General features: G+C 37.7%; 3 protein-coding genes across 4 annotated transcripts in view; 2 read left to right on the top strand and 1 right to left on the bottom strand.

Moving 5' to 3' along the window:
* LOC119830921 (BUB3-interacting and GLEBS motif-containing protein ZNF207-like) overlaps positions 1 to 529 on the top strand; it is a 3099-nt gene extending 2570 nt beyond the window's left edge. Inside the window, exon 6 of the mRNA XM_038354109.1 lies at positions 496 to 529. Coding sequence (XP_038210037.1) covers positions 496 to 529 — 34 coding nt within the window. The remainder of the gene's footprint in view (positions 1 to 495) is intronic.
* A 1102-nt stretch (positions 530 to 1631) lies between these two features.
* LOC119830645 (BUB3-interacting and GLEBS motif-containing protein ZNF207-like) lies at positions 1632 to 10786 on the top strand. Of its 2 annotated transcripts, none has more exons than XM_038353704.1 (9): positions 1632 to 1824; positions 1947 to 2073; positions 2285 to 2411; positions 2603 to 2670; positions 2973 to 3100; positions 3688 to 3774; positions 5158 to 5425; positions 6553 to 6784; positions 9289 to 10786. In XM_038353704.1, the coding sequence occupies exons 1-9, from the start codon at positions 1784 to 1786 to the stop codon at positions 9378 to 9380; spliced, it is 1170 nt and encodes a 389-aa protein (XP_038209632.1). In that variant the 5' UTR covers positions 1632 to 1783; the 3' UTR covers positions 9381 to 10786. The 2 variants fall into 2 exon arrangements, with proteins under 2 accessions (XP_038209632.1, XP_038209630.1); XM_038353702.1 differs by having other exon boundaries at positions 1636 to 1824; positions 6535 to 6784.
* A 1812-nt stretch (positions 10787 to 12598) lies between these two features.
* LOC119830976 overlaps positions 12599 to 14284 on the bottom strand; it is a 2946-nt gene continuing 1260 nt past the window's right edge. The window contains exon 2 of the mRNA XM_038354168.1: positions 12599 to 14228. Coding sequence (XP_038210096.1) covers positions 13740 to 14228 — 489 coding nt within the window. The 3' untranslated portion in view covers positions 12599 to 13739. The remainder of the gene's footprint in view (positions 14229 to 14284) is intronic.

The following is a 14284-nucleotide window of genomic DNA, read 5'->3' as shown; positions in this document are numbered from 1 at the left end:
GATCCTATAAAAAAACCACTCGAACATAAGAAAGGGAAATTCGAAATAGAAAATTGGAAATTGATAAAACATGATTTTATTAATTGAAATACATACTTATACATTTATGACATATTATACCTCCTAGCTGGTGCCCGCGACTCGCGACAAGGTTTGGTTTACAGTATAGAATATATATATCACTAGCGGACCGCACCCGCTTTGCTTGTGGTACATAGCTATAGCCTTCCTCAATAAATGGGCTATCTCTATCAAGATTTTTTTAAATCGGACCAATAGTTTCTGAGATTAGTGCGTTCAAACAAACAAACAAACTCTTCAGCTTTATAATATTAGTATAGATTAGTTAAAGATATCAATTATTACAAGACTAAAATAATGTTTGCTAAAACATCATTCTCGTAAATGTTGTGTGTTTCAGATATTCACATTTATACTCTCAGCAGAAAATGCAATCATTGTTATGACACAAATTTTATATCTCAAATGGTTTAGGTGGTCTGTTGCCTTTCTGCAACAGCTGTTCTAATTAGCGCGTACTGTTTTTTTTTTATTCGTGCTCTATTAGTGTTTAAATCATCCTTCCAGTATTATTTTTTTATATCTTTAATTTACAGAAACAGTTTTTTATTGTTTTATTATATGTATAGATTATTGTAGTGATAGACACTATTAATTAGAAACGAAATATGTTTTGCATTTAAAAATAAGAAATAAAATAGAATGGTGATAGAAACTCCTACGTGAGACCTATATGATGAAATACTAATTACTTTTATAAAATAAATAAAAATTAAAGACATACAAAAATAGACAGATAAAAATTTATTTTTACTGTATTTATATATTTAACTAGTGCCCTTGCGGCCCTATGTATGACACGGCTTATACAGACGGTCGGAGCTCGTATTATTTTACTACTCTTTGGTCGGAACTTAGAGCTACTGAGAAAAGAACACAATATCCAAAAGTCCTGTCTACTCTATCCCCATAAATATCAATGATGGGCTTAATTAATTGTTATTTATAGCTAAATTACTACTATAATTATGCGTGAACTGCGAATAAATTTCACCATTTTCACATAAATATGGAATATATTATTAATACCTCGGTGTTTTGACCGCGACGAAAGAACAACTCAACAGATTGTCGGAATAATACTCAAAGTAGTATAATAATATAATAATACTTTTTGAAGTCAGGTTGATGAGTAGGGTCGAATTATTTAATTAATATTTTACTATTTTTATGAAGTACGTAACTCATGTAACGCCATCCTTTGTCGATGATGAACAAGTTAATAATAATGTGCAAATTACCCACTAGATGTCGCATGTTTATAGTATTATCAAAAAATTTGATATCAATATTTTGTTTTTAAAATAGGAGCTAATTAATTTCTAATAGAAATTTTTAATAACTGTTTTTGGAAATTGTTAATTTTCTTCTCATCTGTGGTTTATAATTTTTTTTTTATATTTAACGTGTCAAGTGCGCAGGACAATTTAATTTTCTAATATGGCAACTTGTGCGGTGTGCTAACTGCCATTGGCCAATTAGATGTTCTGTGATGTGCGAACTGAAATTCTGAATTCACGCCTGTCGGCCATATTGTTATTTGTAATTCTCGATTCGTATTGTCGTTGCGTATATTTTTACATTTATTTAATCATTTGGTAATAGATTTAAATAATCCAAAAACGTTTTGAATTGTTAAGTGTACGGTGTATCTTATTTCATTAATTTAAGTTTATAACAGTTCGTGTAATTTTTAATTAAAATGGGTAGAAAGAAGAAGAAGGCCTCTAAACCTTGGTGCTGGTATCCTTTTTACAATCGCAAATGTACCAAATTTCGAAACATCGCTTTCGTAATGTTTTAATTGAAATTTTTGTTCTATGTTTACTTGTCTGATTCAGTTATTTCCTTAGCAAATTGTACAGGTATTGCAATAGGGAATTTGACGACGAAAAAATTTTAATACAACATCAAAAAGCGAAACATTTTAAATGCCACATATGCCACAAAAAACTGTATACGGGACCAGGGCTCTCGATTCACTGCATGCAGGTACGATACTTGTCCTATTTCTTGGCAGTCGCCCCAACCGCCTACGCAATCGCAAAGTATTTTTTTAACTGGTACGCTTATAGGTTAAGATATTTTGGCACATCATATGCGCCAAATTGCGGATCTATAATAGTTATTCATAAATATCGCGCCTTATAATCTAATTTTCAGTTGAATCTGTCGCGTGATGCATTCGTTCTATACATTTCAGGTTCACAAAGAAGCTATAGACAAAGTTCCAAATTCATTACCAAATAGGTCAAATATAGAAATTGAAATCTATGGTATGGAAGGTATACCCCCTGAAGATATAAAGGAGCATGAAAGGCAGAAAACAGGTATAAACATTGTATAATATCCGGCTTAGGCTGTTTGGGACATGAATCATGATGTATGTACTACTTATTTATATATTAACTTGCTTGGGACACGGTAGCCTTAGATGTTATTGATGTGTAGCCATAGTGTTCCAGTAAAGGTATGTGAGTGCACATGTTGAGATGTAATTTTATTAAATACAATTCTATAGGTGGTGGCAAGGTGTCAGACAGTGATGATGATGAACCAGCCGCTAAGAAGAAGGCAACATCAGCACTGGTAAGATATTTTCTTACTATACTTTCTATTAATCAATGAACTAAATATGAGTAAAGACTTGCTGTTAAATACACCAGCTGTTTAACATTATGAATTTATTTTAGTACTAATTGTTTTCATTTCAAATGTTTGTTTTGGTTTTGTAACATATTCTTATTTACTCATGCTTCAACAAATAATGTATGTATTTATATTATATGCTCTTTGTTGATTTATACCATAATTATCCTAAATCTATGTGAAAGATAATTATTTTATCAATAATTGGTTATACATTTTACACTCGACTGTTTTTGTTTTAGCTGGGTCCAGGACCATCAAATGTCACACAGGGGATCTTACCGACCCCCATGGGTCCTGTTCCGCCAGGAATGTATCCTGGTCACATGGCTATGAATCATATGATACCACATTTTATGCAAGCACCTAGGTACATATTGTTTTTGTTTTTTTTACTAGAATTATTGTTCCGTGATTGTAAAACAGAAGCCTAATCTATATAATTAAAATGTTAAATTGTTTAATTATGTTTATGATGAAAGAAATACTTATTGTATCATATCATATATTTAAAAATATGGTATATTTATATCGCTGGAAATTGCATGTCCTTGGAAATCCACAGTGAAAACAAATATGAGTAACTGACAGTAATTACCTATGTTCTATATTGAATATAGGTAATTACTTTGAGCTGTCAGTAATATAAAATACAGATAACAAGTACTTGAACTAGAAATGAAAAAAGAATTGGTAAATTTCAAACCATGTATTTATTTATGATCATGAAGAATGTCATCATCATCAAGAATATGCTAATGTTTTAGATCATTAGTGGAATTTACTGTAAAGTTGAAAGCCAATCTAATTAAAATGGTGGATATCATTGCTTTGCGTTCTTTAATCTTAGAGCAGATAGTAACTCCACTATTTTTAACATGCTTAAATTAGGCCATAAAAATATTTTTAAAGGTCCATTATAAACCTATTAATGAAGTTAAAAAATAAATTTTACAGAATGATGATGCCTGGCATGAGGCCGCTCTTCCCAGCTGTCAGTGTTCCTGTATCCACACCTAGTAAACCTACCTTCCCTGCATACAGGTATGTCCCAGATCATATTAAAAAGTTGATTAGTGAGACAGATGTGAAAAGCTGACATATACTATGTCACTGACATACCCTGCTACAGGACATGATATTGGTGTATTATATGTCATCATTGTAGTTACTTTAAGGATTGGCTATTTATTGTTATTCCATAAAGTAATGGCTAGCAATAATTGAGAAGTTCTTATGATTGGTTCATTGGTGTGGTGGTGTAATAGGCATTAGCATTCAGGGGACTAGGACACATCTTGGTTGTTTGTCTTCATTAGGATGAAACCAAGTAATGTGTGATCATTTAATTTGGAATTTATTTATTTCTCTATTTTACTGGAAAGTTTCTTACAAAGGGTTAAGAAGAGGGAAAAGGAAGATATATACTATGTATGTTCATAATAAATTATATCTGTTTCATTATTGCAACTACGAATTTGTATTTTTTTATAGCTAGTATGCAAAAATATAACAAATGTTTGTACAATAAATTTGCTGTTATAATTCTTTTCAAGTCAATATTTGGTATAATGTTGTTTTATGAATTAAACATTTGCTTTGAACGCTTACAAGCTTAAGTTACATTCAAAGAAAACTTCCTGTTGCATTTCAAGCAATTATTATCTTAATAACACTATTCCAGCCATTGTGTTTGTTCATTATAAAACATGATTGCAAAAGTTAATGCTTTTTAATATCATACTATGCAGATCTCATGATTATATGGTGAATTGTAAAACTGTTTTACATTTCCTCCATCTTTATCTAGAGCACATAATTTTATAAATAAATGAGTAAACACTGTGTTTTTTATACTTAAAGAAACTACAAATGTGCATGTTTCATTTGTTTTAGTTTGATAAAAAAGTGTTTCTTGCAATGAGGCTGATTAGTGTAACACTATTACTAATTACTCAAGCATGTTGAAACCATAACAATGTGTAAATTTCTATTGGCTTCATAAGCTGTTTATAATGATAATGATTTATGCCAGTCATTTAATTACTGTTATGTTTTTATTTTTTCTAAAAAAAAAACTTTTTTTATGAAATTACAACCAATTAAGAAAGAGGGAGTTCAATTGAACTGTTTTTTTTTTGAGTCTAATAGCTTAGAATTTTTGACTGGGTGAAGCGATTTTGATATTCTTTTTTTTTTAAAGCTGATGGCTCCCATTCAATTTGGTCTAGGTCTGACTACTACAAGGGGGGTTTAGTTTTTTGTCAAAAACAATAATAGATTTTATAATATTTATATTGAATACTTCTATGTATCAACATAGTTCAAATTGATACAGTTATTTAATTTTTTTTTATAATAGTGGCACAGAACAAATAAATCCTCATAACCAAAACGTCTAATTCATCCAATCCATACATATTCCAGCAATGCCACAATAAGCGCACCGCCAACCACATCGACAAGCAGTAGCGATCCCAAAGAGAACGGAGATGTGAAACCACCACCGGCCAACTCCTGTCCGCTAGTCACAGCCACCGGAGCTGGTTCCAAGATCATCCATCCCCCAGAAGACGTGTCCCTCGAGGAGATCAGGGCGAGAAACATGAAGTACCGGCCGCGACCTAAACCGGACCAGCCTAGTACCCCTGTCTCCGCTCCCACCATGATCACACCAAGCACCAGTCAGGCTGAGGTAATTATGGTTTGCTAGTATAAACTTTCTTTTTTAAGGGTGAAACTTTTGAAAGAATTCAAATTTTAATTAATTACAATTGACGTAATTTAATCTTTTGCCTAGTTACTACAAAATGAGACTTCATTGGATTTTGAAAGCTTGTATATATGAATTTTGGGTCTGTTGGATCTCTATTTTTCAATAAGATGAAAGGTGTAACTTTGAAGCGATATTTTTATTGTAATTAATAGTGTTTTTTAGTTGAATCATATTAAACAAAAATAAAGTTCCCGTAATAATGATAATAAATACTGGATGGATTTTGACGATACTTGGTAGCAGTATGTGGGTATTGTTATAAATCGTTATATAATTTTAAATGTTGTAGATTCTTAACTAGCTTTTTGTCGCTACGGCTTTTACCTGCATAGTTTTTTTTTTTTTTTTTTATGTCATAGCGGGCATCTGAGCTGGTGGTTCGCCTGATGGTAAGCGATCACCACCGCCCATAAACATTCGCAAAGGTAGTACCTCTGTGAATGCGCTGCCCACTTTTATGGGGTAAGGGAAAGGAAAGGATTAACGACTGGAAAGAAGGAATAGACTAGGACTGGTGAGGAAAAGGAAACGGGCATCCGGCTCCCCCACTCACCGTACGAAACACAGTGGCATGCCACTATTTCACGCCGGTTTTCTGTGAGGGTGTGGTACTTCCCCGGTGCGAGCTGGCCCAATTCGTGCCGAAGCATGCTCGACTCCCACAATAAAATAAATAGTTCCCGTTCCAGTGGGATTTCAGGGATAACATCTATGCCTTGTTCTTTCTAAGACCTCAATTTATCTTTTTTCGTCCAAATCTATTTCGTGGTTTAAGCATGAAGAAGAGACAGACAGATGGACTGACAGTAACTTTCACATTAATTTTTCATTCATATTATGTATCAGTCTCTGCTGAAACGATTTCTCGGGTGTGAAGTAAATGAGTATTAATGAACTGTTTTACAATCAAGTTCATTAAGACTCGTTAGTCCTCTCGTATGGGGCGCTCGCCCTCGGGGTGCGGGGCGCGGGGCGTGGGGTCGCGGGGCGACGGGGCGGCGCCCTACACAGTCGGTGGGCCACTGCAGGTGCAGCACACCCTGCAGGTGGCGGCGCACATGTCGGCGGCCGTGGCGGCGGCGCGCCAGCAGGCGCTGCGCCGGCCCGTGCTGCCCGCCGGCGTGCCCGTGCCCGGCATGGGCGGCATGGGCGGCATGGGGGGCATGGGCGGCATGGTGGGCATGCTCGGCCAGGTGCGCGTGCCCGTGCCCGTGTCGATGCCGCTGCCCGTGCTGCCCGTCATGCCGCAGTTCAACCTCGTGCGCCCGCTGCAGCCCGGTCAGTATTACTACATGCACCATAGCTAGGGCGATACGGAATAACTAACGAGCTCCCGCCGTTAGCCTCGCTCTTGTTGTGCCGCTGTTCAATTTGACAATTCTGTTTCTGTCTCTGCCATTATACTTTTCTCTGAATGACGAATTCACGTTTTGTAAAGCGAACGGGCTCAGATCGTGTACAATTTTAATGATTTTTTAAGTGAGTGTTATAAGTAATATAATATTAATAGAAAAATGTTCGATGTTATTAAAATAAATAAGAATACAGTGAGTTTCCATACCTATATATATATATAGGGAAATCAGTTATTTTTTGTGGCTGCAGTGTTATGTTAACAGTAGGCAGTTTATGAACAGCTCGTTATTTATTTTCGATATTGCATTTTTATATCTACGGAGTTCACAAATCCGTAGCACATGTATCAGTGATCGTGTTGTAATTCAACATTACCCGTAGAATTAAGTCTTTGATATGTTTAGTCTTTAATGATAAGTGACATCTACTATTCTACACTTTAATCACTTTCTATATTTGTATTGTAATTTCATTGTCATAGAGAGTTTCCTTAGGCTACTACTGATCTTAGCCTAGTTTAGGGCGTATGATGACACTAACTATGAGAGTTTGATCTGAACGATATCATGATTTGTGAACTCTACACGACCCCACATTAAACTTATTTGGACAGCTTAAAAATAATTGTAATTATTTTTAGTGATGACTATTTACTCACGATGAAGGCATAATTTTGAAACGGACCTAAGGGCCTAATGTTTGCATTTTTGTTAAGGTAACTGAAAGCATTTTGTAGGTTTAGGTGATTAGTTGTATAGTTATTGTTGCACAATTAATTAAGTACATTTATTACTGTTATCAAATATACCACCATCATGGGTAATGACTTGTAAAGATACCAACACATTCCTTATTGTTAAAGACATTATTTTTATATTAATTTTCTTTCTCATATTGTAATGAAAAGGTTTATTCCGAACTACACTTAGTGGGTGTTATGTACGGAACACTCTGGAAGCTCAAACATGCATAATGTACTTAAGTTAACATATCGGCGTGGAAAATGGATTTGTTCAATAAAATCATATATTTTCGTGCACCTGTCTTTCTATTTTCCACGACACCTAAACATAAGGTACAGATTGGTTGTGTTGAAGAGCGCGGTCGGCCGGTCCGCCGAGCCGGTCCGTTGGCCGGTCCGTTGGCCGGTCCGTGGGCCGGTCCGCTGGCCGGTCCGTTGGCCGGTCCGCTGGCCGGTCCGTTAGCTCGGTCGTTGCTAGTGGCCGACTGGCTCGGTCAGGGCTCTAGAGGCTAACACCCACTAACACGAGACGACATTGCCATAAACACTCTCAAGACCTTTAACTGTGATTTCGATGCATCAACCGTCCGAGCGTCGGATCGAATCGGTAATTTTATTCACATTAATGGATTTGCTTATTGTAGTAGCTCTATCTTATTACTGTCTCGAATTTTTCTCGTAGTGTCATATGATATGTGAATATTTGTCGGTTGACGGGTGGGTACACTAATATTATTTTACGTAAAGTAGTTTTGTCGCTTTAAAATGTGCATGAACCGAAGACTTCGGAATAGTCGTTGGCTGAGAAAATTTGTTGAGAGTACGACCGTCACGGATCGCACCGGTACATGCATGTACGGTTCGAGTTATTGCGCCGAGTAACTTTTTTTGGAAAGTGTGATTTTTCATGTGAATTATTTATCCTACCTACCTGTGTTCCTTCGCTTATACTGCACCTTATCAGTCGCCACACCCGCGTGCGTATATGCGCGGCCCTTCGAGCCGTGCCCTCGAACGCCATCGAGCACCGTAGTCGCATCATGATTAGGGATTCGTTGTCATCCAACCGTGCCTTTAGTTCATCAAAATTGTATCATTTGAGGGTATGTCGTTAAAGTGACCCGTCGAAGGTGACCGCTACACGCATACACGCACCGCGGGTGTCGGTCCGGCGAAGTCCGGGCGACAGGCGATTGTGAACAGTCACAACGGCTCCGCCGTGTGTTGGACCGCTGGTCCCCTGTTGACTCGGTGTGGGCTAGGGAGAGGAGGGATAACCTACACATTATTATTTATTGTATTCATGCGCGGTGTTTCACTGCGCGCCGCGCCGCTCTTGGTCGACAACGAACGGGTACTTTATAATAAAAAAAATATATCAAAAGAGGGGTAACTGTGTGTGACGTCATCAAAAGGACCAATACTTCGCAAATTTCCAGGACCAGCTTTAGCAAAAGCTGTTTTAAATGACCGGACTATTGCAATAACCAGAGGTCGAACCGGCCAAGGTAAGGCGGGAAAAAATTAGACGTGCATTAGCTTGCCTTAGAGTGACGTTCCGCGAAATGTATTGGCCTTTCTGTGATTCGGGGGGCATAGGGCATAGGGCCGTGAATGTGGACCAAGCGCGGCCGCGGCGCGAGCGGGGCGCCGGCTAAAGTGACGAATGTTGCGCTGTGTGCAGGGATGCTGCTCCCGGGCGGGATGATGCCGATGGGCGCCATGTTCCCGGGCGGCGTGCCCGGCCTGCCCATGATGCAGCCGCGCTATCGGTAGCTGAGGAGTTAGGCTAAACCACCGTCACTAGTCTCGCCCGCCGCTCAGGTAGGCGCTCCGCCGACGTGTCGCCGGTGGCCTTGGGGCTCTTTCGGTTCGCGCCCGGCTGTCTCTCGGCTCTCGCCAGCCGACTGACTGATTACGTAACGTTGACGTCTTGTCGGAAGGTCCTCTAGAAGTTTCGACAAGATTTTGGACGCTTTGATTTTATACTAAATGAATAATATAATGCAATAAGATTTCTATAAATAGGTGATGCGAAATTGATTGATCGATAATTATTTAAATACGAGGGTAGAATGGAAAAAGTCCCAACGGTTAGTGGCGCACGGAATTCCGCTAGTGATTCAGTCGGTGTGGTTAAGCGGGGCAAGGTAAGGCCGGCGCAGGATGGGTACCCACTGGCAAGAGTAAGTGCGGCGCGCGGGACAGGTGACGAGAGTCGCCCGCTGCGAAAGCGCCGACATTGAAACAGTCTTGTGGCGGCATCTTGTGCGATCCAAATACAAGGATGTTGTACAAAAACATGTAATACAGCTTGTATTATAATATTTGAATATATATATTCCAAAGCAAATAACAGTCGACTAAAACACTAACCTTTAAAAGTTATAAGCCAAGTTATTCTTAAATAGTAAATTGTATTCGTCTACATGTCCATAGCCCTCAGTCGAAGTGATTCTTTTTATTTGGAACGCATATGAATACCGTAGACTACACCGGGCACAGTTTGAGACGCTTGTACGTTTATGTAAAATAATTGTATGATCTCGGGCAGCTGGGGGTGTGAGTCTGGGGTTCGCGCGCCATTCGCCCGCGGTGGGATTCTGTACAATGTTTCAACTGTTTCGTATGTCTGTGCGTTGTGTTACGGGTTGGGCCGGCAGTTCCCTGTGCGGCGACGCTACACTAACTAGGAAATGTTTTTTTTTTTTCCAACAATGAGGATACTCGTTGATCTCAGGACTTAATTTTTCCATCACAAATAAACTACGTTTATTTTAGTTTAAATAGTGTATATAACGCTTTTTTGTAGTAAATTTAGCCTTCGTAAAGTGAGGGTAGTCGTGTTTTTCATGGCGCGACTGTGTTAGTGAAGCGACGCGACACAGGCGACTCGGACAATGTCACAACTGTAGTTGTTGGATTGGCGGCCCCCTGTCCCCTAGCTATAATTATATTATATTATTGATTAATAAAGTAACCTCCCGCGCCATGCTGACGGGCGTCGTAGTTAAACTTTAATTTACGGTTAAGAAGTGTGTAAGAGTAACGGAAATGTTATTAATTAATGTTATATATTTGCCTTAACGATTTTTTTTCTTAAGAGTTTCCACAAGTTGTGACGTTTGCTCTACTCTTGTAGAATTTTGACCGTTTTACTCAATAAAATGCTCTCATGGAAATTGTCTTTTATTTTTTTTTTTACAAACTTATTTTAAGGACTACTGTAAATTTGGTGTTAAATTGTATTGAAAGCCAAGGACAGCTAAAAACTAAAAAGAATTTAAAACGTTCCATTACATCTAATTTACGAATTCCAGTAGGTTTTCGAGACGCTCGAGTAAATCCACATTTAGCATCTTGGCCTCCCCTACTAGTGCCGTTAGCAGCGTTATGTTATAAGTGCAATACAATATCAGTAATAGTGACTGGTATTTTTGCTTCGTTATATAGATTTATTTTTATTTTAAATCAATTTTCATAAAAATTGTACTGAGTAGCTGAATTTCCGGTAAACTTCCAAGTGGTGTAAATTTTAAATGTTAATCAGTTAATCGGTTGATCCTATCTGTCTATTGTGTTGGCAAATAAAGTTAAGAAGTCTGTCAAGAACCAATGATTCTATTCTTTGCGCTTTTGTTTTTAAAAAAAGATAATTGGCACATCGCAGTTTTCTAATATTTTATATTTCGTGATAGCACTGAAAAGCAATCAAGATCGGTGGAAATATAACAATTTTAAATGGCATTTCATTCATCATACTTACTATAGGACGGAAGACTGACGACGCGCTGAGATCAGGCTTGGGACTTGCGGCATTCAGCCCAGTTCTGATGCACCACACTCTTCGAATTGCTTTTAATATATATAATAAGCTTATATATTATTAATAACCTTATGACTGAACCACTTAGTCAGTCGTGCCGAACCGTTAATAGAACTTATGTTATAAAAAAACGTAAAATTTTATTTTTATGGTTAATAGCGATTGTTTAAATGTCGATAAGTATCTAATCAATTGCTAACATACGTTTACCAGTAGAACAAGTACTGTAGTAAGTCATCTTCCGTGACGTTAACCACATTTTTCAACTGATTTCAATTAAGAGGAACGAATATTTTATTTTGGTTAAATGAAGTTTCGACTAGATGAATCGACTTTGACGATTCTTTTTTTATGTGTTTGGTCTAGTTCTGTCAATTTAAAGGTAATTTAGTTTTCTGATAAAAATTATTGACGCCCAATAGAGTGGGCACGGGTAGCAGGTATTAACAAAATAATAAATGTGGGAAAGTTGAAGAATGTTTACCCTAAAAAATTATTTTATTTCTCTTGTGTTTTTCCTCTTTATCTATACTAATATTATAATGCGGAAGGGTTTGTTTGTTTATTTGAACGCACTCATCTCAGGAACTACTGGTCAGATTGAAAAAATCTTTCAGTGTTAGTAAGCCCAGAGGAAGGCTATAGGCTATATACGTACCACGAGCGAAACCGGGGTGGACCGCTAGTGTTATATATAGGAGAAAACGGCCTCAAGTTTCAAAAGAATTCTTGTATTCGTTTGTAGGGTATGGGACAGATGCATTTTACATGTTATCCCCAGCGGAAATCGAACCCGAGACCTCTTAGTTCTGTGCAAACGTGTAAAGGAATTATACCTTAAAGAATACTATCTACTGCAGCAAAAAAAAAAAAACAATATATGATAGTCTTTATGATATATGGATAAGATAAGGAATAATAATGCTACGAAATTTATGCTATAGATATATCTAAAACATTAATTTTCATGATTAGCAGGTGGATCGCCTAGAGGTATGCGATCACCACCACCACCCATGAACATTCGCAGACTTAATGGCTTTGTGAACGCTCTGCTCGCTTTTAAACGGAACGTGATAAGTAAAGGATAGGAGACTGGAAATAAGAAATGACAAATAAAATGTCAGGAAACAGGATGCTATCACACCCAATATAAATAAAACTTCAGTTTACATAATAAAGCCGTATATTGAATTACAATAAAGGTCTCACTTGTATACGTAACGTTATAATACAAGAACTACGCTAAGTTGCAAGATATAATACCGAACCCCGTAAACAGACTTAATATAAAAAATTCTATTTAGCTAGTATCACCGTCAAACCAACACGTAACTGATTTAAACATTCTGGTAAAAATTCACAACAGATAATTTTACAAAACAAATGACGCTATAAAATCAAGTTTGTCAACGAATCTCTATCATCTATCACTAATATTAATATGGCAACATTATCCGTAGTACAGATTGTAAATACTGGGCCTTATTTGTAGCAGAACCCAGGTAAGCTAAATATGCTTATTTGGTCTGGATTAGTAGATTCACGCTAATTGTACAATTTCCGTATAATAAAACTACAAAATTTGAGCGCTCCCAAATCACAATATGACACAGAATAGAGGTTATACATCGAAACACTAAGTCCTTTAAATATTGCCGGGTTTAGTAAAGCTAACCGTTTTTATATGATACGATATGTATTCGATCGTTAGAATTGCGATGTTAAAATTATATGATCACAACCCTGCCTACATAGAATCCTATTGGCACATGAATGGATAAGGACTGAAGATGTTGTTCCAACACCTTGTACAGTACAGAAAGAAAGAAAGAAATATCAGAAAAATATAATTATACTTTGCGCATTATCGTGCGTTTCGATTTTTTCACTTACAAAAATACATGATTATGTGTATTGTGACAGCGAAGATACTGTATGGTCGAAGAAAATGAATAGTATCCGATGGAATATGCTTTTATTTTAAAAAATATTTCGTAGTGTACAAGGCGCAAGTCCAGGCACGTTATCTTAAGAAATCTAATCGACTTTGACAATACATAACAATCGATATATTGCATTTTTCACACATTTGACTTAAATGCATTTGTTGGCAATACCGAAAGAGTTACATTACAGTGAGTAGAGGTAAGATAAATTTGACCTAAACCGCCAATATTAATTCCTAAGCTATAAATGAATAAAAATTTAGACGCTTAATTATTCGTAATTATCGAATGACACAGATTCCTATATCGCCGAGCCTTCAATACGAATGGTAAAAAAGAAAAACATATTATTGCGCTGTCCTATGATTTGTCTAATTGATCCGGGGATGGGGTGATGTTTCTGAAGATGTCGAAAGACGGCGACGCGGACCGCATGAGGTCCGGGCACGGCGTGTTCGTTCTCGTCATGCTCTCGAACCTCTCCCTCATGGCCGCCACGTGGCCGGCCATCACGCTGTTCCTGTCGTCCCTCTGTTCCAAATCATCGCTACCGAATTGCGCCAATTCATCCGATTGCAGAGACACCTCCGATGACGCGTAGTTCACGATTTTATCCTTATCATCGACCGCCACTTGAACCATTTCATCAGAGAGTAAGGACACTTCAGATGACGCCGTATAATATTCACTAATAGGTTCACAGACGGTCACCAATTGTTTCGTATCCGACACTTCTTCCAGCACCGTATCGCTCCACCTTTCGACCGCGAACGTGGAAGCTAGCCGCTCCGCCGCTGCGGCCTCTTCAATTACCGTCTCGCTCCACTTCTCAGCGACGTACGTCTCCACCTGTCTGACGACCACTTCCTCCGGTCCGACGAGCTCCTGCCGCCATTCGACCGGCT

Source organism: Zerene cesonia, chromosome 12 (genome assembly GCF_012273895.1).
Source record: "Zerene cesonia ecotype Mississippi chromosome 12, Zerene_cesonia_1.1, whole genome shotgun sequence".
In the NCBI taxonomy this organism is placed as follows: Eukaryota; Metazoa; Arthropoda; class Insecta; order Lepidoptera; family Pieridae; genus Zerene; species Zerene cesonia.
This window is presented reverse-complemented; position numbering and strand designations above follow the sequence as displayed.

Bases quoted from the DNA above. Each gene is read 5' to 3' on its own strand.
- LOC119830645 (XM_038353702.1), top strand. From the start codon at position 1,784: ATGGGTAGAAAGAAGAAGAAGGCCTCTAAACCTTGGTGCTG. The intron at 2,671-2,972 runs GTAAGATATTTT...TTTTTGTTTTAG, and splicing joins AGAAGGCAACATCAGCACTG to CTGGGTCCAGGACCATCAAA. The intron at 6,785-9,288 runs GTCAGTATTACT...CGCTGTGTGCAG, and splicing joins CGTGCGCCCGCTGCAGCCCG to GGATGCTGCTCCCGGGCGGG.